Source organism: Hippocampus guttulatus, chromosome 12, assembly GCF_054856545.1.
Source record: "Hippocampus guttulatus isolate MCC_2025c chromosome 12, RoL_Hgut_1.0, whole genome shotgun sequence".
Classification (NCBI taxonomy): Eukaryota; Metazoa; Chordata; class Actinopteri; order Syngnathiformes; family Syngnathidae; genus Hippocampus; species Hippocampus guttulatus.
Window position 1 is genome coordinate 4,197,991 of NC_141272.1, and position 25,485 is coordinate 4,223,475.

Below are 25,485 nucleotides of genomic sequence, written 5' to 3' on the forward strand. Positions count from 1 at the left end.
TGGGAGTGTGTGGCTGTCTTGTTCGCTGTGTGTATTAGCGGTTGCTTAACTTGGCCATCATCACCCTCAGGCTTGCCTGAACCCTGCAGTCCTGTCACCTCCCTCTAACCCTTAGGCTGTAACCGCGTGGAAACAATGTTAACCGGGAGCACAAGATTGGACCACCTCAAACCCAACCCTGCAACAACCGGCATCAACATCACAAAACCCTCATCAAATGACCTGACTGGCTTCAAACTACAGCAGCATATTTGCTAGCAGTGCCTTCCGCATTGCTGTGTGCAGAAAAGCAAAGGTGACAGACAACTTTGGCAGCGAGGTCTCAACCGAAGGCAGTGTTGGCCCCCAGAAAGGACCAGGGAGTTGGATTACGTTCCCTGACATGCCTTATACATGTTTCATCTGCTGTTCAGAACAAAAGCCCCCTTTTGTTATCTAACACAGTCGTCTCTTCGCCCAGCCTGGGAGGTTGCCTTTCGTACCGTAAGATTGCTCTTCAGTTCATCAACCCGCCACCCGCAAAATAGATGCGTGTCATTAAACATACGAGTCAGACCTAAGATAGCTGCTATCACGACTCTTCAGCCATTATTTCAGTCTGCAGGCTGGCGTTTGACAAGGACTTGGTCATTGCACCGGGAGAAGTGAGGAAGCGGCGTGAGGACCACCAAATAGGCAAGGATAGAAATTGCGCCTGCTTCTTTCCGTATTTTGGGAGTCTCTGACCCTTCAAGCGGCAGCGGTGTCACTCCTGAATTGACGCCTTGAAATATATTAGTTGCCATGAGTGACACATTTCGACCTCCTTCCCTCCAAGTGAGCGTTCCAAACGACGCGCCGGTATACTCGGACGGAGGTAGGAACAGCCTGTCGGAGTACTCCATGAGGTCCAGCTCCTCCACACCGACGCTTCGCCGTAAACGCTTCAAGATGCGGCGCATGCGAAACGTCCCCAGTGAGAGGGCCCTGGAACGCGGGCAGCTAAGTGACAGTCACCTCAAAGCTCGTTCGCACTCCGGCTCCAAGGAATACCTTCAGCTGCCTTCCATTGAGATCACGCCGTCCAGTGATGAAGATGCTCCCTCTTCGTGGTCGAGCTGCTCTACGCCCAGTGCCTCTCCACGACGCAAGCGTTTCCTGTTGAGGAAGTGGCTGAAAGTCAGAGAGAAGAAGGAGCAAGGCAGTGAGAGCAGGTTGGTATGGGCCTTCCCGACAAAGCTTTCCTTTTCCCACTACTGCTCCACTCATCACCTTAATCCATGCTGCATCGGAGTATATGCTAATTCACTCATGTATGATGATTATACACATCGTGTACTGTCCCACTAACTTCTTGAGAATATTAGCTTTGATATATCGGCATACTTCTTTCAACATAACCGGTAGTTTTTTTTGTTTTTTTTTTAATTTTGCTAGTGCAGTGTCAAACATGACTACTTAGAGGATTTTGTGAAGTTAAAAGTAAATGAATAATATACCAGTTGCTAAAACAATGCAGTGCTGCCCAATGAATTTTTATAATACACAATTCAGAAGTTGGAAGAGTGCCAGACATGTTTGATTTCAGGGAATATTTAATTTCTGATCAATACGGAGCAAACATCTGAATGGAGCTGAAAGTTTTTAAATTCAAGAGCACGCCCATTTTAAAATTTGAAGTGTGCCTTTTAAGCAGTGGCGCAGTTCGTGCATCGGATCATCTTCATGCTTGGCTTCCTCCTGGATATCTTATTGTTCAATCTTTTTTTTGCCTGAGTTGAGCAGGTAAACATGTGGTCTTACTTGAAATGATGATATCAATTCCGGAGCGAAGGTAAACAAACCCCATCTCAATTTTTCCACCGCAATCAATTATTGCTGAGACGTTCCACTTTGGATCCAAAATGAACCTCGATACACGGAAGGACAAGTGTTGGAGGCAAAGGAAATTAAGATACTATCGATTACATCATTGGACTGAGACAATCAAGCCCAAGCCCAAGGTTCAATGCATTTTTGACAGTAGTTCTCTATCAGTCTAATTAGAGGGGATTCATCCAATGTGTGCCAGGTAGCGCTGCTAAATTCTCAGAGGGCCAGTTACAGGAATTGGTCCATTACTCACACCGTCGGTAGCTTGTCATTTTCCAAGACTCCATCTCTCTCGAGGCGTCACTTCTGAGTCTGAAACTATCATTATTGCCAGTTGGACTATCGGCACAGACCTGCTTCCCCTCATCTTGAAGTTTCTTTTTCAGCTTGGTATTTATACGAACAGCATTGTGGCTTTGGAAACAGCATATTCCTTCTGGGAGTACCACATATGAATGGTTCTGCTATGTACAATGGCGCGAACTCACTGTACCGCTGTGCAGGCAAAACTATCTTCTCTCCAGTCAGCATTGCTAACGTGTGGGCTGTATTTTTCTTTTATTAGTATTTATTTCTTTGTACTCTCTCGTATCTTTCGAATCCTGTTTTCAGTTTCCTGTTCACACTCTGATTTCAAGTATTGGTTATTTTCAGTCGCACTAGGATGAAATATTTCTGTTCAACGAGGCACTACCGACTGTACTCTTACACCTGCAATGCTTTTGTCATGGAATATATATTTGTTTTCAGTCGGCTATGCTGTCTTTGCGCTTATCTTCCTAGATTTCACCTTCTTTCTTCTCAAACTTCATCTCATCTGCCTGTTTTTGTTATATATCTCCTGATATTGTTGACAGTGTATGAGTGCATGCTTATAAGTTTGAGGGTGAATTCATGTAAGACTGCTTGTGCAGTAGAGAGTCCAGAGAAAAAAAACAAATGATTGAGCATTTTTTGGTTAAACATTCATGACAAGTCCATCATCAGGAAGGTCACAGGCACGACACAATAACGAACATTATTTTAAGTACTCACTTGTCTGACTCGGCCCCTGACTCAGAACGACCAATGACTTGCAAACACCAGATTCATTTGGTTAAAGTTCACTTAGTTTAACAGGCAAGGCTTTAACATCCGCACGCCACTTGTGCCCCAAAATTAGAGTCCGAGTTACTGAACAGACAGTCAACGAGTCCTGTAAAATGCTGGAAGGCTTTGCTAAATGCTACAACAACCTGGAAAATGTGAAGCGAAACCAGAGCAGGTGACCGGCTGCCGATCAGTGTGTATAATTGCATTATTATCTTAAAAGAATTGATACAGTTTCAATGAAGTTAGCAGCATATGTTAGACAGTGAATGCATGGCACTGAGGGGGACACTTGATACTTAAATAGGAAGTGGATATTTTTAAGATTGACTTGAATTCCAAAAATAATTTGAATTGGATATATAGTAGCCTGATGTGTTTTCTTAATTCAACCGTTTTTTTAGCGATTTATTGTAATTTGAAAACCTGCCTTTGAATATGCTGAACTCCTCTTTTGTTACCATTGTCATAATGAATAGAACAAAAAAATGCCTGCAGAGATCTTTGTGGCTATCGTTCGGTTTACCTTGTCTTGTACTACTTGTCTTCATTTCTGATTGAATAAGCAGCACCGATACCGTTGCGGCAACACATTTTGTCGTAACTGCTTCAAGAACTAATGAATCGTCAATCAATCATTCACGAGCAACACAATTCTTATTTGCGTGCTTCCGGTGATGTCAGTATCATGTTATATAGGTTACACTGCTTTGCTGTCCAGTTCAAAGTGCTATTGCATGAATACTACTTCGCTAATATCACCGGCTTGAGCAGGATGGCTCCTGTTCAATTCAATCACTTTATCATAAAATTTTTACCTTGTCTGCTTTGTTGTGTATTTAGCGTTTAACCCAGGCAGCGGAGTTTCTTGTGACTGCTTTGAGCATACAACAAATTTCCCTGTAATATAAAATGTGTGAATTTTTGTGATTATTCCAATTTCCTAAAGAATTACTCAACAAAGAATATTTTGTTGATGGAATTAGATTTTGGTATGATACAATTATGACTTGTTTAAAGGGTCATAAACAGATATCTGTTTACGGGTTCTTTCATTCTACTATACAGACGGAAACAGGCTAATCATAATATGGAATATTTCCTGCTTCATATATTTTAGCTTAATCCATACCCCCACCTCAAAAAAATCTTTTTTTCCTTCTTTTTTTTCAGCACAAGTACAGGATAGTCATAGTCATAGAGGTCATGTAGCCCCCTCTTGTGTCAATACACGTTATGTGCATGTAAGGAACCTAAATTGTCAAGTCATGTTCAGTTATGATCTATTATTTTAAAAAAATATATCCAACATTATTCTACTTGTACTATGTTTGGTTAATTATTGATTTTGTTAGAAAATCCCACTACTTTTTTGATAACAATTTTATAATACTGTAGATGTTTTGCAGAGCTGTCGCATTATTATAGTGCATTAGATGAAAAGTGGATGTTGGTCCGTGTGAGACTTTTGTGGCATTCAGCTGCAACAGTAACCCATTTACGGCGGCGTGATGGATAACGCTTCACTTTTGCCCCACCGGGCCAAACATGCTGCGATGCGAAATAATCCTCCATTCATTACCAGGCCAAGGTGTAGTTAACATTATTTTCCGTGTCCTAGATGCTCTGCTATACATTTCCCCATCTGTGTTTCTTGCTTATAGGTGCAAGTATGTAATGTATGTCTTAAATCATGAATAAATTGAGTAAGTACCGGTAACTGAACTTTTCTCGTATGTGCCCGCAGCAGCCAGCAGAGTAGCCAGCAAAGCAGCCAACAAAGTAGCCATGAAGATGATACCACTCGTTTCTTGACTCCATTCATCAGAGAGGAGAGGTGAGCAATATCTTTCAAATTCTTTTGAGTGTGTTTAGATGGTGTTTCTGTCCTCTGTTTGAGTCCTACCCCACTGGAGCACATGCTGATACAGTTTCATGAGGGCCTGGGGTGGGATAATCATTCAATACCCACTGCTCTATTAATACTACCGCTGCTAAACATTATTTCCTACAGTGTCCGCTAGAGGGCAAGTCCTCCTCCCGGGCTATAAATAATACGTTTTCACTCACCAGTTCTGCATTACTCTGCTATGATGTCTCTAAAATCAGTCTCAGTTTGTAAGTTTTAAATAAAAAACAAAACACACACACAACTATTTAAGTGTGGGGAAAGTCACTGATGGTGTAGTTGGTCACTCGCCTGACTTTTGTACAGTCTATGGCTTCAATTCCCACTTAGTGATATTGTGAATATGAATGTGATCGCTACAGATGCACCTGTGAATGAGTGGTCCAGGGTGTGGTCCCTATTTTGCCCATAGTCAGCCGCATTAGGCTCCTGTTCCCCGACAACACCGAACAGGCATTTAAAAAAATGCGCGTGGATTCTGTCTCGTGAGGAGAGTTAATCTCCATATTAAAGTGTGTATATTTAGAAAATGTTGTTATGGAGAGGAGCCAGATGAGGTGGCTTGGGCATCTGATTCGGATGCCTCCTGAGCGCCTCCCTGGTGAGGTGTTCCGGGCATGTCCCACCGGGAGGAGACCCCGAGGAAGACCCAGGACACGCTGGAGAGACTATGTCACCCAGCTGGCCTGGGAACGTCTCGGGATCCCCCGGGGAGAGCTGGAAGAAGTAGCTAGGGAGAGGGAAGTCTGGGCTTCCCTGCTAAAGCTGTTGCCCCCGCGACCCGGCCCCGGATAAGCGGTAGATGATGGATGGATGGATGGGTTGTTATGGTCTAATAAAACCAATTAAGTTGAAAATGCAATCACTGCTCATCACCAGAAGAACCCCACAGTGAAGCATGCCGGTGGTATTGCCGCATCATGCTTTGGAGTTGTTTTTCAATCATCTGCAACTGGGGCCTTCGTCGCGGTGAAGGGACTGACGAACAGTTTTAAATACCAGTCAGTGTTTGTACAAAACTGTCATGGTTGTGATAAATGCAAAAAGTATGCCAAAAAAGCCTACTAGAACATCCAAACTTTAAATGGCGGCACATGCGCGGCGACTCCCATTTTACAGTGTCGACACAGCTCAGCACACCTGCACTTATTCTTTCCGTGCACCGCTCCACACGCTTCTTTCTCGGAGTCTCCCCCTCCTACGCGCTGTTCTAGCGTGGTCTCTACTTGCATGAACTCGGAGCTTTACCCAAGGGATGGCTGGCTGCTTTCCTCTCTGCTAGCGAGGGGCTTTTGCAGCTGCTTGCAGGGCGAGTGGCGTTCTGTGGCCGGCTTTAGAGGGCACGGAATGTCATGTCTCCTCTGCAGGTAAAAACAGCTACATGTCTGAACTGCTACCTTGTTCCGGACTCTGCCTCCTCCATTCTTGTCAGTCTCACTGCACTCTCGTGACTTTTTACCGCGTCGCTCCGTCGAGCTGTGTGGCTGCAGTCAGTTTGCCGAATGCTCTATGTGCAGATGTATTTTCCGGTGTAGTAGCAGCAAGCCGCTATCTAATTAGTACTGCAGCTGCCGGCGATATCGGCCACGCTGTCTGGTTTGCTGTGATTGTCAGGAATGCGCTTGTGCAGTTCCTTCCTTATAACGGCATGTATCAGCTTATATAATAACACAATGTGACTTTGCAAAAAAAACGTATGACTCATGGGCGAAGATGACGCAGATTGTGAGGTTCAGTGAGACGTTACCGTGTCATGATCCGGAAAGATGCTTGTATAACTGCTGTTAAAGACTCGATTTGCATGTGAACGTATGGTTGAAACATCCATACAATTCACAGTTCATCAACACACTTCAGTTAACCGCTTTCCATTCGATGGTTTGTGATGAACGAATGAGAGAACCGCTAATTGAAAGTTCTGAACTCCTGTTTTTCTCCCGTTTGCAGGTCTGACAGTGCAGCCGACAAAATCAGGTGAGTGCGCATCGTGACCCACAAAAACAGATGATGTTGTTGGTCTTAAACTGCCGCGGGGCGAAGTGGGGTTGCCTTTGCTGTTGTCACCCCCGTTTGGCCCAAACCGACCCTCCCATCCCATGTGTGACACACATTGTCGGCTTTGTATGTGACGAGCAGTGTGTCTAAATGTGCTTTGCCTGTGGACTCAATGTAGTTGCAAGCTATGGAATGCCATTGTTGGTTTTGATTGCTGGAACAACACAAACAAGAGGTGGGGTGGGGGGTTGCGGGGGTGCTGTGGCTACAGTAACACAGAGACGTCAGTGTGGTAGGCAGCGTAGTCGTGTGAGCTCACCCGCTGATTTCGCCAGAGGTATTCCTGAGATGGGGTTGAAGCTGAAAAGGTAGGTCAAGACGTGATGAAGAATTTTATGCTTGTCCTGGATTTGTTTAAAAAAAAAAAAAAAGCGGATTCTATGGTCTGGTAAAATTAAGCTTCAGTCAATGTATTGCAATGCTTTGGTGCACTCTGCTGGTCAAGTGCTCTTACGATAGCATGTATTTGTGTGAATGGCGTTCATGTGTGCATGTTTGATGATAAATCGGGGGGAAGTGAGTTGACATTTTGTATTTGGGATGCCAGTGTGTTTGCGCCTGTCCGTTTTGTTATGCATTTGCCGGTCAGTCATGCAAAATGGGTACAGATAGAGCTCGGAAGCCACAAGGTGTCTCTCTACTTCACTGCACATCATGGAAAGGGTTTTCCCATGCTTACATTCAAATTATTTTTTTGTCTGACATGTATGCTTTTTTACATGGAAAGTACTACTAATACTCCTACTAGACATCTGAGTGTTCTGAACCCCCGTTTCCGCGTCGGTGTGCGATGGAGCAGCTCAACAAACTAAGTGAGACTGAATCAAGAGCGCCTCTTCTAGTCGCTGCCAGGTAGTGCAGGGCCTCTGTCGCTTCAAGGCTCCTTTAGTCTGCAATCTTTCTACATAATCTAATTTTGAAAAATGATTTAAGTGATTTAATTTGGCCATTCCTACTCGACTGTCAGGATATTTATTGTTGTGTTAGGTAGGCATGCTGTAGAAAGATGTAGCTGTCTGTTTATAGAAATGATAGAACTATACAGCTGTGCCTTGGGCCGGGGCTTGTGAATATGAAAGAAACTAGAATTGTTCAGGTTTGAACCGAGACCGGAAGCAGCTGGTTGAAGTTGTACAGATCCCGCTGGAAAACAAGCAGTGAAATAGTTGAATTCAGTTAACGTTGACCTATCATTACGTTCAGCAAAGCATGAACACATGAATGCCACATCAGTATCTTGCTAGCTCCACTGTGTTTGTAAAACAAAGATTTCACTCGGCAGAAGGAACAAGCACTTTCAAGACATCTCTTCTGCATTATTTTGAAATAACCCTGAGATTATTAAGACGTTTCCCAACGCAGGAGCGCACGAAAAATGATCCGAATGGAGTCGCAAATCCAGTATGCTGTTGATATACAAACTGCTATTTATATGGTTATGTTTTGACCTCACAATAATCTCTTGTTTTGTGATAACAGGGACAAATGCAGAGTGCATTTTAATGACCATAGTTCTGTAAAATCATATTTTGAAACGTTCCCTTCCCTTTCCAAAATGAGTGTATCTCCAATTATTAAGTAAATTGAGCTCAGATTTTACTCTGATTTGTTGTCTGCATTCGTTATGACCTCACTGCAGATACTTGAGGTCTAAGTGGCCCACGTAAAGATTGATCACGTTATTACAGCAGCATAATTTCTAAATAATGCATGTTCAAGTGGCTGGCTGATACCGGGAAACTTCGAGCTTGCATTCACTCCACCGAATTTATGCATCCAGTGGACAGTGTTTCTACTAGTTTGAATGTGTGCAAATGCTCCTTAGTCAAAGTGTCAACTGCAATTGTGTTCATGTTCTATTTGCAGATTTTGATCAAAAGATATGTTCTGTATTTCTGTTTTTTTTAGTCTTTTGAGGTCATGTCCTCGGTGCTCTTCCGCTGTCTCGACTGCAGTATGATCGATCTATGTCCGAGGTTTAAAGGATGTTTGCTTCTCCTGACGCAGGTCAGCGTAATCGGATCTTTCGAGTGTGGAGGCTCATAGAAACGCATCCCCCTATCGGGGTCACGGATAAGCTGGCAGTAAGCAATAAAATTAATCAATCAAACTAGTCTTATTATTTAACCTTTAAAAAGTAAATGGTTTTCAGACTATTTGATTTGGGGGGGAAAAAAGGCACCACGAGTGCAGATGCAACGACGGGTTTTAAAGGCATGTTCTGGTAACAACCCAGGCTAAACATCGCATGTAAACATATAAAGCTTGTCTCTTTTTCCGGTTGTATTGCAATTGGCTGGCAACCGGTTCAGGGTGTCCCCCGCCTACTGCCCGAAGACAGCTGGGATAGGCTGCAGCACACCCGGCAACCGTTGTGAGGATAAAGCGGATCAGAAAATGGATGGATGGATGTGATATGAGTGAAACTCATTTTGGCGATGAAGGCGAGCTTCACTTCGTATCGTTGTTCTCGTGCCTCGCTACCAGTCTTGTGGCCCGGCTGGTATGAACATTTCATGATGAAAAAAAAATCAGTTTTGATACATTTTGGGGCACAACAGGAAAACATTGAATTATTAGACATCAGTTTCTTTGGTGTGTGTGCAGGACAACTTTTATTTGGATGATGTATAACATTTAGAGTGTTTTTAATGCTTTGTGAGAGCTCATCAGGGGGCAAAAATCTTGTCTATCCAGCTGGGTAAAGAATCTGTGAAATTTTGAAAAGGCCAGGTGTGTGGCACTGTGGTGTTTGTGTTTTGTACTTGAGGTGCTTAATGCAACATTTTAGTTACCACTCACTCATGTTACACCACCGCAAACTATGACCACATTCATAATCATAGATTGTTCAATGAATACGTCTTTTCACAGTGTCAAGCAAAAAAAATAAAAATAAAAATCTTTGTAAGGGTCACAATTGAAAAATTCATTCAGCTGTTATGATGCCAAGAAACATCTGCTGTGTTTTATCGGAAATGTTTGGATCCTCCTCGGTGAGCTCTGTGCACTCGCTCAGCGGGTCCAGCTGTAGCTGCACACAAGCTCAGCTTGATGTTCTGACCTTGATGTAAGAACACAGCTTTGTAAAATTGGGTAACCATCCACAACTGGGGTAGTTATGTCTGAAAATGATTCATTTGGTGATGCGGTGGCAGCCTAGTTTCATCGACTTTGCTGCCCATTGATGGCAAAGGGTGGAAGAGAGAGGCACCGAGTCAGAATCCGGGGGGGGGGGGGGGGGGAAGGGAGCGTGATGAAGCCGGGAGAGGATGAAAGGAGGTGAAGGACCACCCTTTTCGAGCGCAGCCATTCTCTGAGAACCTACCAAAGGGGCCTTCCCACACACACACCATAGTCAGCCAGCCAATCAGAGCACTCGCATCCTTGAGCCATCCTCCCTCGTGCGACTGCTCATCCATGCCTCAGCGGCTCACATTTGAACTGATGACTTTGGAAACGAGGCTGTGCACCGCCTGAGCACCAAACCGGCTATTTCGGGGGGTTTTTACCTCTTATGTCGGATGTTTATTTTTGACTACATTAATGACACTTTTAAAACAGCACCCATTTTTTGTTTGTTTGGTTGGGCGGGGAGGATCGGATGTGTTTGTGCTGAAATAGAATCATTCTTGCTCTCTGGACATCCTCTGGCTTTAGAAGAAACAGATGAATCACTTCTGCATCCTTGGGTCTTGTTGTCCAGTGCCAGCTGATATTTGCTTGTGGAGGCAGCGAGGGGCTCTAATGAGGCTTGGTGATGTTTTCTGGACAAATGACAACAAAAGAGCAGAATTGATGTGATTGAAGTGAGGCCATGAGAGCGAGAAGAGAGGCCAGGATGGTGTCCACCTGCTCACCATGTACAAAAAGAAGGTCAGGTTGAATTTTTGTTGCTTTGGTGCATCAGTAACCCTGTTTGAATGAGTTTATCAAGAGTTTCTTGAATCATATTTCAAACAGGGCATGATGTTAAATTGCGTGGGTGTTGGCCAACAAGTAACATGGCGATTTTTTTTTTCCACTGACAAAATTAGACCAACGTGATTACCCCTGAGATTTGCTTTGTAAAACAAAAGTGAAAAACTAGTAAAATCGATTGGCCTCAATTGCTTACGTCCAATGCTGGTTTCTGACGAGGAGTGACTTCCATTCATGCCAGTTTTGTCGATACGAACAAAATGGTCTCCAATTTTCGATCATAAAGAACTATTTTTCTGGTAGAAAATTGGTACCTAACCCTAACCCTACTTGTTTCTAGTAAATTGCTTCTTTCATGTGATTGTATAGCTCTCAAATGTACACAGCCCTCCATAATTATTGGCGCTCCTTAAGATATTGTTCACTTCTAATAAAGTCAGTTTTGTTTTCCAAAGAATATAGCACCACATTTAGAAGAAGGAAAAAAAAGAAAAAAGAATCAAGTACAATCTAAAATTCAAGTGCAGTTTTTCAGTGGGGGGATCCCAAATTAAGATGTTTTATTTTTTTTAACTCAAGTCATGTGTGCCGCAAATATTGATGTCAGTATGTCGCACTTCCCACTTTTGCCAAGAAAACAGCAGCTAATCTTTTCCTCTGTTTCACAAGATGGGAGGATACAGAGGATACAGAATGAGGGCTCTTCAACCATTCCTTTTTACACAATCTCCGTTAATCATCCAGCAACCTGGGTCCTCTCCTCTGCACTCTCCTGTTTAGCTCCCTCAAGAGGTTTTCATTGGGGTCAAGGTCTGCGGACTGCGATGGCCAATAGGAGGAGCTTGATTTTGTGCCAGACGAACCATTTCTCCAATTTTCAGTATGAGATTATGCTTCTGCAATAAATATTTTTTTAACTACCTTAACCAGGGGTGCCAATAATCATGAAGGTCCACTGTAGGCTGCATTGATTTTTCTTCGTGACCCAGTGTCAGTTTGAGCTAAAGTATGTCATCATCTTGTTGCAGTTCGTGGCTGCTGCATTCATTGATCCACGCATGACATCAGTGGTGTCTCAAATGTGCATTATGTATTAGCAGACCGTGTGTGCATTCATAGCTGAGTCATCTCAAGGCCTTGAGTGACTCACTATGTAGTTCATATTGTTTGCAAATTTATCAGTAAATGTGGATTATTCCACCATTCTTTGTGTCTTCCGCACTCTCGGGTCACATGATGCATTTGTTCCACCACATGCGTGTTGTACAAAAGGTACACGTTGGTGCCATTCTTCATTGCTGACCCTGTCCCCTTTCATCACTAGCTTTTACATAGCTTGCCTCCACCTTGTAATCGTGACATAGTTTGGTCGGTGAAAAATATCCTTTCTCCAGGTCTTGTTTAAGTAACAACACACCACTTATAGTATTACACGTCTTAAGCTTCACAATGGCAAGCGTAAAATCCACTAACGATGTTGACGTATCAGTGACTGCGGCGTCAAATGTCGTGGTCAAGTGTTTAGGATCAGTTGTTGGCCTGCGATCGCTGTGATTCATGATTCACGTGGGCACCGATTATTGAGACGAGGGGCCGTGTTACTTTGTACTCTACATGTGATTATACACACACAAATGCATGTCATTGTGTGTGTGAGGACTTACTCAGAGATGATGGAATATGTGGGTCTTGTTCCTCTGGCAACATCACTGAATATGTGGTGTGATTCAGAGAACACAATATCTGAATGTGATTCGAAGAAGGATGTTACAATATGAGAAGGTAGGAGTATTTTAATGGAGCAATGTTCCATCCCCAGCTGTTCTAATGCTATACAGCAGGGGTGTCAAACCGATTTTTGTCGCGGGCCACTTTGGAGTTACGTCTTCCTTCAGAGGGCCGACAGTGAAACCACAAAAATGTTGTCTCATCGCATTATTACTTGTACGCACCAAATTTTATGTATTACAAGTTTTGAAATCAGTCAACGACAATAGTCAATTATTGTTCAAGTGAGTGTAAACCGGGAAGCAAAATGCATGCGAAATCTCATCATTTATTATACATGACATTTTGGTACAGATTTTAGCAAGTTGACGCACATGATTTTCTTTCGGAGGGCCACATCAAATGACGTGGCGGACCGGATCTGGACCCCGGGCCTTGACTTTGACACCTGTGCTATACAGTCTCCAGATTAACACTAGCTTTTCATTTTGTTGATACCAAAATTGATAACATACCAAGGCCTCTCACTTACTTTTCTGTACCCTCACTGATAGGCCAAGCACAAGAAGTGGAAGAAACTGATATGGAAACATCAAAGGTAGGATATAACGATATACCCCACACATTAAGCAGTAACGTTATAAAGCAAATATATTGTACTTGAGACATTTATAACTCTTGTATATGCTCAGTTTCATTGCTGAAAAACTGATTTGTGGTTCTGGCAGGTAGGGCTATACTGTACACTAGCCCAGGAGGGAGCGCTACAATTGAATTTAACATCCGAAAAGATCTTTTTACATCCATGCCCTGAACTTTCTGTGGTGCTGAGGTTTCACTGTTGCCAAGGTTCTCTCCAGGAGGGCCAGACGATTGCACCGTTTTGATTCTGTGCTTTACAAGGCTGATTTCCAAATGGTGTAGTCGCGCCACGGTGGCACACGGGCTCCCTCTCGCGGTAAACAAAAGAATCTTTGCCTGGATGCAGCTCAGTTGTCTTAAACTTTGAAGATCAACATTTAATCTTAAAAAGTTTATTGAGCTTCATCAATTTGATAGTTGTCCTCCACCCCAAAAAATTACTTTTGGCACAAAGGCACTTCCCACACAGAGTCGTCGCAATATATTTTTTGAAAAAAATGCCAAAATATATTTTTATTACTGTCTGGATGAAAATCCCATCTACTGTTGTTGATCAGTTAGCGTGCTTAATATCAGGGCAGCATTAAACTATATGCCCAACCCTAGAACATGCAACAATTGGGTCAAATTAATTATTGCAGTCTTTTTCAATAGTGGAAGCAATAGGATTGATGAAGATTTGCATTCAGGGCGATCAATAAGCTGATACCTTTTGTGTCACTTTTCTGAACAGTGTCGTCGTGAATTGGATTAGCTCAAGGTCATGATGTGATGACTCATGTGCTGCTTACCAGCTTGAGCTGCAGGTAAAAACTGGAAAGAGTGGCAATGGCGTTGCGTGCCTCAGTGTAGGCAGCCAGTCAACACACCCACACAATCTTATACATTGAGTCAGGGTTCTTCACTTCATTTGCATATACTTACACTGAGCCTTTTTTTACGCGTAAAACACATCTTAACTGATAAAATATGTGTAGTACTCTATCTATAATGTAGGTTGCAGAAGTTAAAAGTATTGGTACTCATACGAGTCAAGGACGAACTGAATGGTGATTGTATCCCCCAAACGGAGACACAAACAAAATCCGTAACAAAAATATTAATTTACTGAAAAAGCGTACCGACAAGGTGTAAACAAAAATCGCTGGTCACAATGAGCCAGGAAAAACAATGCATAAACAAAAAGCGCTTGGAAAAGCCAAGGTAATAGTAAAGCCGAGAATATAAAAGAAATGACAAGAGACCAAAACAAGAGCAAGATCAAAGACAAAATAATATCAATACTTACAAACGAGGTACGAGAGAGCTAAAACGACCATGATGTAATTGAGAGGTCTTGAAAACAAAACTTGACCATGAGCATCAAACAAGGTCAATAATCCGACAGAGACACGGGCACTTGGCAGTCTTTAAAAACTTGGCTAACCTGATGACCAAATTGGCAGCAGGTGTGCACGCTGGAGGGAAGGCCCTCCTCTGCCACCTGCTGGAGACACACAAGAACAGAATCATGACAAGGTACCACCTTTTTACAAACGAAAATTGTGCAAAAAAAAAATCTAGCTAACAAAGACATGCATTGTCATGCTACAGGTATTTAATCTCAATTTTTTTGGACTATTCTGTCAACATCTCCATTATGTTGCTCAAAATAATCCTGATAATCCCAATGTTCGCCTCCTCTCTTCTCCTCCCACGTTTCTCTTTGTGTTATAATTACGATGAGTGTGCGATGGGGTTTATTGAGAACCTATTTTCATCCTGTTTGCTGCTGCTGCTGCTGAACCAGGGAAAGGCCCGTTTTAAAATGGGAGCTTTAATGTTCGTGCTTTGTTCTTTTATTCATGCAATCTCGTGGCACTCACACGGCAGGCTTCTGCATCTGACTTTCGCATTTATATGGAGCTGGACCTCATGAAGTGTTGTTATTTGACTTTCTGTCGTGCATCATCATCAGTGTGTTATGTATCCACAATTTGGCCATGTGACAGCAATGAATTTTGCGATGGTGTCCAATCTTTCATTTTTCATTCCTTTTTCGGATTCCAATGGAAAATAAATAGTGTGGGCCAGATGAGGATTGAAGATGTGCTGAGACTAGTGCAGAATATTCATGTTTATATGAACGGATTCATTGAAATAGGGAAGGCAACAATTCTTACGTTTGTGCCCTGTGGCTGACTGGCGACCAAGCCAATGTGCAGTTTTCCTTTTGCTGGCATTTACTGCGGCTCTCTGCTTTGCTAAACAGGATAAGCAATACAGAAGGTTCATGAATGCAATTCATACCTTTGCTTGTAATGTATGTTTCAACAAAACGGGTGGTACAAATGGTTCGCGCAGCCGCCTCACAGTTCTGAGGTTGTGAGAATCAGCGGTACGGAAAATGAAAGGAGGAAGGGGGTTCAACAAAATGTCATTGTAAATTAGCCAACAGGGGGCATCGGTGGGGAGCAAATACACTGACTTGGCAATTTGACTTTTCTCTAGAGGAGCTGTCCATTCAGCACCACTCTCTCCTCCATGCTGAACGCAAAACTCGCGTCACGTGCAACATGCGTGACAAAAGACAACCAAACACAAACGCGTTTCAGGCTTCATATTTCTGACATGGACAACAATGCCTTAGAGCACAGGCGTCAAACTCCGGTCCTCAGGGGCCTTTTTTCCTGCATGTTTTCCATCACGCCCTTTTGCAACACACCTGATTCAAATGATCAGCTCATCAGCAAGCTCTGCGGAAGGCTGATATGGATCCCGTTCGTTTGAATCAGGTGTGTTGCAAAAGGGGAGAGATGGATTTTGACACGTGTGCCTTGGAGGAAGATGGCATTTTAATATATGCGCTCACTTATTAGTACCGTGAATTAGTACCTTGGGTGGATGTATTTTCTTTTGTGCTTGGCTCGCACACCACGACGGGGTGGACACCAGATGGACTCTGTGTGAGACGACTTACTCTGCTCTTGCTGAAAGCTCTCGCTGCGTCACCCTGCCATCTTGTCCTCCTTTTTCCTCACTTTCTTCTCCCTGCTCTCTCTCCGCTGACTAACAATAGAATATGACGGTGGCCTCGTGTCTGTTGTGATCTGATGTGAGTCGCTCACTCTCTCCTGCCTCTTAGCTTTACTCGGTAAACTGGATCATCATCGTATTGAACTAATTTGGCATTTGCCACGTAAATTCTCTTCATTGATCGTGTTGTACGTTCGATCCAAATCAAACATAACGAAATTCGTACATCTTATTTGTTCTTATTTGGGAACATGAGCAAGGCAGTTCAGAAAGTGGAGAACCTAAGTACTCAAGGGCAACTTCTGCTTGTTGAGCAGGATAATGCTCTCTGAGTCCTTGCTCACCGGCAGGCTGCAGCCATCTTCATCCCAATCGCCACATCCTTAGCCGAGCAAACACGTTGAGACTGAATCAACAGCACCCTCTGCTAGTTGTTCCCACATAATGCACTCCACTTTGTCTCCATTGCTTTGGTCTTGTGATTTGCTGGTAACCAGTTCAGGGTGCATAATGCCTCTCGCCGGGTCAGCGGGACAGGCACCAGCTCACCCACGGCCCCCCATATTGTCAAATCGTATAGAAAATGGATGGATGGATATAATGCGACATTTAACTTTACATTTCAAGTATTAGAAATCCACCAATGGAAGACCATCAGTCGCAATATCCCTTCATGCTCAATAGTTGAGATAGTCCCTCATAGTGACTTCCGCTTTATTTCACTATGCACCAGCTAGTTAGCATTGATGCATTAGCTTCATTAGCAGCGAATGATGAGTAATTTGCTTGCTGTCTCGAAAGTGGCTCCATTGTCTGTAGCGGTCTTTGTGTTTTGTTTCTCTCTCTCTCTCTCTTTTAAATGACAGTATCGCTTAAGGTTTGTGGGTCATTGCTCTCTGGCTCCTCTGACCTGCAGATTAAACAAGTACCGCTTCATTTGGCAGTGCAACTTTGATGTCGGAAAGGTTAATCCCTTACAAATATAGCTTCGTAAACATGACGCTATAGCTACTGATTAGCATACAGATGGAGTGATCAATTCCTAATATATCCTTTTAGTTTGAATCAAAAATGCCCTGATTTTGATATTCTGGAAGGGATCCCATGAGGAGATTAACACTATCGACTGACACTGGGCGAGGCTGGAGCCCAATACAAAAGAGAAGAATTGCAGCCGGTCCCGCTCTTAATACCCTTCTCATACTCAGCACGGAGGATGGGTTGGCCAACGGCTACAATCGACGCTGCCGTCCTGCACTCAGGGTCAGCCGGGCTTATCTTGCAAAGAAGCGAAAGGGAGCCATCTAGGGAAGTGGACAGAGACAGAACAGGAAGGAGTGTTAGGGGGAGGGGAGCTATCCTGCGCCTGCTCACTGTGAGCACAGCAAGTGCAATTTTCATCCGCAGAGGCAGTGGCTGAGGGAGCAATGGGGGAGAGTTTCAGCCAGCAAACTGGGAATGCTATTAGTCAGAGCCTTGGACATTAGAAGGATCGACCGCCTTTGCTTTTCTGTGCAATTCCTCACTCTTCCACTTCATGCGGTAGAGTGCATCGGGAACGTCGCACTGCTGGGTCACCTGCTTCTCTTCAGGGGAAACTAAAAAAAAAAAAGAATGAATTTTTGGCACAAGTGCACAGCACTGCGGCACAGAATGTAACAGGAAGCGAAGCAAATCCTGGTGGATTTCGGTTGCCCCAAAAACATCCGTCCTGTCGGCAGACTGTCGCTTTGCTTTCCTTGCGTGCATGGGAGGTAAGGATCGTGGAGGCTGTCGATCAGCATGCAGCGGCGTCAACGGGCGGCCCGGTGCCCACAACACGCTATGGACATTAGACACACCTCGGTGTACTGATGAAAAGCTTCAAGCTCGCCTGGTAAGGTGAAAAATGAAAAGTAGAGCATGTCACTCAGAGTGTTTTTACCTGTGTGCTCGTTGCAACTGTACACGTTGAGAAGCGGTCGTGATTGCAAAGGGCAGTACAGACAGAGTCTAGACTCTGGTGCTGGTTTAAAGGGTTAACAGATGTGATGCGGTGTCGTGCAAGACCGATTGGACCGCAATGCATGCCATACGCTTCACAAATGGGTTTTAGAGCCTCCATGCATCCAGTGTGGACTTGTGTGCTTGTGGTCAGGCTGTGACAGCGGTGACCTCGCTCTGCTCCCCCCCCCCCCCCCCCCCCCCGGCGGCTTCAATTTGAGCGCAGAGCAGCTGAGGAGAGATGCTCACGTGGCTGAAAAAATAAAATAATAAGAGAGGGGGGCGGGCACGTGCTCTCCGTCATCCCTCACACGGGCGCACGGCCCCGCGTCCAGGTGGCTCACTTTCCGCCTTTGCTCGCCGCGTGCAATCCCTCTCTTCTAGCTGCCCTCCTTTTTTTCATCGTCCCCTCCCCTTGTTTGTTTACGCTCCGCCTCCTCTTCTTTGCTTGGTATTTTTAGACAAATTACAGAGCGTCGCAGGAGGGAGAAGAAAAGTGAGAGGGAGAGCAGTTTTTGGCAACGTGTGTCCCGCTTGCTTCTTTGGTGCCCACTCAGGACTTGATGAGCTTGATGAGAATGATTTTGTGGTGTCAGCAAGCTCAAAATGATTTGTGTGCCCCAGGCATCTATTCTACACAAGCACTTGTTCGGCTTTCGTCTACCATGCCTTAATCACCCTGATAGGCACGAGTTGAAGCACCATCTGTTAGCATCCCCTTGACTTTTGTACATGGAGAGCGACCTGTCTGGCGGCCACACTGTTGTGTAACCTCATGTATGTGCAAAGGCTTGGAGGTTGGACCGAATCCTGTTTTGTGTCATCCTCACTCTCGGACACAAATGCAAACATCCCTTAACCTATTTTAGTGCCGATGGCAGATTGACACCTGCAAATCAAAATTGTCCACAAAAGTCAGTAAGAGTGGGAATTGCATCTAAAGATGCGGTCATTTTATGATGGGTTGGCAACAACTCATCATTTCTCTTATTTCAATGGATCCACTCGAGAGAATACACACTTGGAAATCTCGGGTCTTTCGCAATGTCGAGCAACATGATTTCGTAATGCTCACAATGTCAGCAAAACATTACATTGATATTTTAATGTTGACGTCATTGTATTTCATCGTTTTCACTGTGAAGTTTGACCAGCGTGAAGCTGATCAGACGGTTCAGTGAAATGGCACAATTGTTGGTTCATTCAAACAAAGTCCCGAATAAAAGTAGTGCGTCTCTTTGTCAAAAGCAATTGAACTTTTGAATGCCAAATGGGTGTTTAAAACATGACATAAGCTAATCAAACACATTTTCACAAGTGCACATCATATTAATTCAAAATCACCACATAGGAGCGCAAATGCACATACTTGCTAAACAATATTGATGTTTGGCCTTTGCACACTGCTTGGCTTCTTAGTGCGAGGCAGCACGCATGGACGACAGTGTCCCGGTGCAAGCTTGTCCATATTTGGAATTGCCCAAATTTGGAAGTTCTTGCGGCAATGTACTAGCAAGTAAAAGGAAAGTGTTTCCCGCTGGCTAGTTTGGTGCCTGTTAGCACTCTGAAATCACACTCCACCAGCCCCTCTCCTATTGGATGCAACTTCTGACATAACCACGCCACTCCTTAACTCATTCGCTCCCAAAGACGTTTTTAAGCGTCTTTTCAGACTTGGTCCAGAATTGGCTGGTACTGAATGAGTTAACTGAACAGTTTTTCCAAATTGAATTGGTTGGTTTTATTATCAATGCATGTTTTAAACTAAGGTGCCCTATATTCACTTGATGTCAGCGTGGGTGTTGCTTCAAAATATAGGTCATTTTAAACATAACGCAGTGCTTTCCTGAATGCCCGTGAGAGCGCTTTGATTATGATGAGCACTGCTCTTGAAGGTGCAGTCAACCACGATGGCCTGTTGACCTGCAGGTCATTGTGTCAGTCGATGCTTTATCTGCACATTCCTTGTTAGCACATTAGAATCATGTTGCCTCAGTTCGAAGGGTGAGAAGGAATTTGAGTCAACCAATGTACCTTGTATGTGTAAAATCGGCTGAAGTTTAAAACCCAGGCAATGTCGTGTACCGGACAGATCGGTGGTGCGTACTCATCCGTTGTTTTTTTGTTTGGTTTGGTTTGGTTTGGTTTTTCGAAATATAGCTTAGTTTTCAAGACCCAGTGACGTCAATTTCTTCTTCAGACGTTGAACTTTTTTTCCCAGATACTACACACTGCCCATATGTGTGCACTTGCGAGTGCTGTCATCAAGAAAAACATTTAAAAAACCATTTGGAAACTTCCCCTGACGTACACAGAAGCTTCAGATCATCACAAGGAAACCAGAAACATCCTCAGGCATGTTTTCTCCAGACGCTCTCTTTGATCTATTTTCAACTCATTTCTCATTGTAGCCCGCGCACCTCTGAAGCTCGCCAGTATTCCAAATATTGGCAAGGGAAAAAAAAGTCCCCTCATGTATGGACTGATAAAGTTCCCTCTATGAGATATACAGTTGGAAGATAGTCACAACACCAATAAAAAAGCACAATCAATGAAACCCCACTCGCGGCTGTTAGAATTGGGATGCTTGTAACCAGACTGGGCCACTGCGGACTTCCAGTTTGCCTTTGTGGTCAGCAAAAGAGGACAACTAAATGTCTTTTTTCCTTCCTGGCTGCCACTGTTCATCTTTTACTGACTCCCTCTTATTATTTTTTCTTTTTACTTCTCTATCTCTACCATGCTGACTCTCCTCTCATTTATTTTCCCCTATTTTTGACATCTGAGGTGACATGATGGATGACGGCCACATTTTCAATGTTGTATTTATGAATGCAGACTCCGGGAAAGACAGAGGGGTGTTGGGTCAGCGCCTCATGATGGAAGAGGTAGTTCGAAATTAGCAGAGAGGAAGCACCGGCATATTGTATGCACATCCATCATTGGGATGGTATTGGGATGAAGTAACGATGACAATGACATTTCTTCCACGCCATGATGCCACATTTCGGTCCGTTGTTTTGTCCTGCAAAAAAATCATCCAAAAGAGTTATTTAAAAATTTGATAATTGACTAACAATTGTGTTGACAACATTCTTGTCAGGTGTTCTTAAGACATATGCAAATAATGACCTGAACTGCATTTGTATTTTTTTTACAAATCCTCCCCTGCCTCAGTGTCACTCAGCCGTTTCAATCTGCAGATGGCGGCGGCTGAGTCCCTCTGGGTTTTAATCCATTCGCCAACTTCCTGTCCCCCTCTGACATCTTCAAGTCCTGCGATAACCTCTCCAGAGTGACTTTCACTCATGAATTCAAATCACTGTTTCGTTTAAAACCAGGCTCAAAATCAGTCATTCTGTAAAACCGCAGTCAGGATAATCACTGAAACTTCAGGATTAGGTGACACACTTGGCTTTGAATGGACAATTCCAACTGACAAATGTAATGAGTGATTGCACGGTTTTTATATGCTCAAATTCATTGGAAAATAGTTCATGTTCGGGTTAGCATCAAGCTATAAAAAGTTATCCGAATGCATGAACCCACCCACCGACAAAGTGTACTTAAACTCTTTGCCGCCAGCTAATCAAGTGTGAAAGCAAATGCAGCATCATCCGCTCACCACACACTCACACACACACATACACACACACACACACGCACACACACTCTCTCTTCTAGTTGGGAACACTTCAAGTGACGGAAAACATGAATGGCTTGACTGGCTGCCATGGTAACTGCACGGCCAAGGCGCAGTCAGACTTTTCCCAGTTAACCGTGCGTCGGCCCTTCCGTGTTGCCAAGACAAGTTGCTAAAATGCGCACCCTCCCTTTAATCTGATGGAGGCATTTGTTACCGCTATAACTGTTTGTCATTAACGCCAAGTGAATGTCACTTATAACACACCTCCCCATACATAGTATGTTGTACTTTGTACAACAAAGTAGTCACAATGTTGTCTATGAATTTGCACCAGTCCTGCAGTGACGCAATCCAAAACTGCACCAGCACACAAGACAGGACAGATTTTCTACCAAGATTGGTTTGGCAACAGAAAATGCCGTATGCGTCCGAGCATATTGTGGCAAGCGTCAGTTCCTGCAATCAGCAGCACACACTGACAAGAGGAAGCCGTTAACGTGAACAGAAACAATAAGCCTCACTCGATAGCGCCAATCACACCGGCAAAAAGTTTGTTTTTGGGAAGGGGAGGGCCTGTGTTTTTTTCTTTCTGATGTTTCATATTTAACGGTGAAATGGGTTGTTAATGAGTTGGATTCTGGATAGTTATCTTGAATTATCTACACAATTTTGCCGACTGATATAAGCTCAGCGATACAAAAATAGAACCTGCCACTGAACATCCAGGATATTGACAGGAACGCTCTGTTGCAGCAACGATTTGTGACCAACGTTTGATTCGTCAATGCTTCATTACCAATCGATCTTTCTTGGAAACATGTCGTAACGCTGCATGATGGAACACATTTTCTTTTTTTTTTTGAGGGGGTGGGGGTGGGGGCGGTCAGTGCTGCACAAATGCCTGAAAGGGCAATCAAACTACTGGGTTTGTGAGTTAGTGTTGCAATGGCACAGGGACATTCATTAGTTTTATTGCTCGGACTCGAGCCGGATACAGAAACATTTGTTCATCCTTGCAGTTTCTGGCATCCCCCTTTGATTTTATTTTTTATCAAATATCTAAGAACCTTTGAACTCTTTCTGACCTTCTTTGAGGAAGTAAAAATGCCTGATTTCTCCGACCCATTAAATATAAATATGACAATCAATATGTGCTGTATCATGGATTATAATGAAGTATGAAAGTTGTAATGTTAATAGTTAGAATAAATCCAGAGAGCTCCATCATTTAGCAGTTTATTGCCACAGAACTTTATCATGTTTTTTTTTTGTTTTTTGTTTTTTTGGCCCATGCCCAACTACCTGCTTGATTTCCATACAGTTGAGTAAATGGGCTGTATTTCAGTGAGTGGCTTAAAGAGATGATCGACAGCTGTCCAACTTTATCGTGGGCTTCTTGTAAATCCATCATTTTCAACGGAAAAAGTCGACTGGTCCATGCGGGTGTCACCTCAAAGCAAGAAGTGACCTCTTGTGAGATTTAGAGGGAGCTCAGAATGTAAAGTGACCTGAATGCCGGTGATGTCAGCTCCTCCATTCATGAAGCGCATGAATAATTGAGCGTGCAGTGCAGCGGGCTCGCTGTAGCAGCAGGCAGAGGAAAAGGCGGAATGCAATAAGAGAGCGAAAGAGGCATTGGCGTTCCGTGCAGCCGACCGTCGCATTTGACGGAGAGCAAAAATAAATAAATAAAATCACTAGAGCTTCATTGGGCTCCTCGCGGATGCTGCAATCAAGCAGATGATCCAGCGGGTGGAGGAGCAAAGAAGAGGAAGAATGAGGACGAAACATGGCAGCTTGCTCGACGGAGCCTACCAGCCTCAATTAGACAAAGAAGAGCAGAGCAAAGGATAAAACGAAACAGGACGACCTCCAGTGCAGCTTCCCCCCTCCCATTTTCCATTGCCGCCTTGTCGTCTTTCAGCGTGCTTTTTCGTCCATTTCTCCCGGCATGATCTGGCACCCGTCCTCCCTCGTCTCCGTTATCCCTCTCTCTTTTCTCCCCTCCTCTCCTCCCGCTCCTCTACTTGCGCCACATTGCCACCACATGAATGAAGCCGCTCGCAAAGGGCTAAACTAGTGGTTCTCGACATGGCAACGACCAGGTTAGTGCTGGGAATCACCTGCCTCCACGTACAGCCTCGTAGAGCCTCGTAGATCAACATGTGCTATTTAGGATGGAGGGAAGCCTGCCCCTCAGACCCCCGGTGCGTCTGCTTTGGCAGCCGGCGCGAAGGGCGATGTAAGCCGGTTATTAGGAGATCAGAGCTGGCCAGGGAAGATCAGTGGCCCTAAGCCTGCTAAAGTAAATCTCCCTGCCTGCCTCGTCCATCTCACCTCCCTCCGTGCTCCTTTCCTCGCGTTCTTGCGGAAAGACAAAAGGGGGGTTGAGAGAAGGGCGCCGTCGGTGGCGGGATGATTCGCTGGGTGAACAACTCATTGCTGGGGCTCGTCTACGAAGACATGGTGGTGTTTGAGTGCGTCAGCGTGGCCGACGAGGGCTGCCGTTGCCTCGAGGGCTGTTACGGCGACGTGTTGAGGGATCGAGTCTTTCACCAGGGGTATGGCGAGCTGCGGTAGAAGTGTGCTCTGCGTGGAAGGGTGCCGCATGATAGCTGTCGTTATGTAACTTGCACAGTCTGTGTGCTTGGCTTTGTAACGTTTTGCAGTCTAAAACATGCATTATCTCCTGTTATGTGGGATTTATTTGGCAATGTATTGCCGTACGCGAATGCCCCTGAGCACACGCATGCTTATGTTTACGTCTGCATGTGCACTTGGTGATGTTAAGCGTGGCGCCCCACATGGTCTTTCACAGCCGCAAGACAGGATGATGGGACTTTTGCCAGATGGGTTGTTTTTTTTTTTTTCCAGGGGTCAGCAAAACCATAAAAACAAGCAGGGGCCCCCCTTAGAAAGGCCCGGAACTCTGAGGGTATTGTGGAAGGGAACGTTTGGACCGCCTGAGCCCATCGGATTTAAGAGCTTTAGAGCTTATTTAGCGGAAAGACTGGAACAAAGTGGTGCAAGTAGCATGCTTGTTTTACTTTTGCTTTTTTTTTGTCCTGTTTGGGATGAATGCGACATGCATTTGGTAATTGACACCTGAAAGTCCCTCAGTTGTCTGCCTGTGCAGTACATGGCATGCAGATGAGTTGAGCCTCTTAATATAAAATGAATGACATGTATGAAGTGCTGTACCCATTTATGGCTGGGCTGATGAATGGTTATTTTGCAGGTGTACCGAATGTTGTGGAGACTTAGCGTGTGTATGTTTTTCATGACTCTGTAAGACTAAATATTTGGTGGCATATATTGGTTGCGCAAAATATGCAATAATTTCACGAACAAGTGATCAAGGACGAAGTGGTCTGTCGCTTTCCTGCTCAGGCAACAGAACAGAAGAGTATATTTAGTCACAAGCTGAATATCTAAACCTCTGTTGCTATAGTGATCTTCACAAGTTGAGATTTGTGTCAGTTGCATAGATGCATGCACTGCTCCGAGCAATCGGGCTTTTTCATTGCTAAAGCATTTGTCTACACTCTTCCCTATCACTGCAGGGACATATAGACCTCAATGAATAAATGCAGCTCTTCACTGTGAGCAAGCACATTGCATGCCTGTCAACTCATACGGTTTAGCC

At 44.2% G+C, this 25,485-nt stretch overlaps 1 protein-coding gene across 7 annotated transcripts in view; it reads left to right on the forward strand.

Annotated features, from left to right (window-relative positions):
• The first annotated feature begins 604 nt into the window (after positions 1 to 604).
• gramd1bb (GRAM domain containing 1Bb) overlaps positions 605 to 25,485 on the forward strand; it is a 52,473-nt gene continuing 27,592 nt past the window's right edge. For 3 of the 7 annotated variants that reach the window (XM_086124973.1, XM_086124977.1, XM_086124976.1), the window contains exons 1-3: positions 606 to 1,193; positions 4,688 to 4,777; positions 6,797 to 6,823. In XM_086124973.1, coding sequence (XP_085981099.1) covers positions 784 to 1,193; positions 4,688 to 4,777; positions 6,797 to 6,823 — 527 coding nt within the window. In that variant the 5' untranslated portion in view covers positions 606 to 783. Of the gene's footprint in view, positions 1,194 to 4,687; positions 4,778 to 6,796; positions 6,824 to 17,587; positions 18,087 to 25,485 lie in introns of those variants that run through there. The other 4 variants (XM_086124972.1, XM_086124974.1, XM_086124978.1 and 1 more) reach the window with 3 other exon arrangements.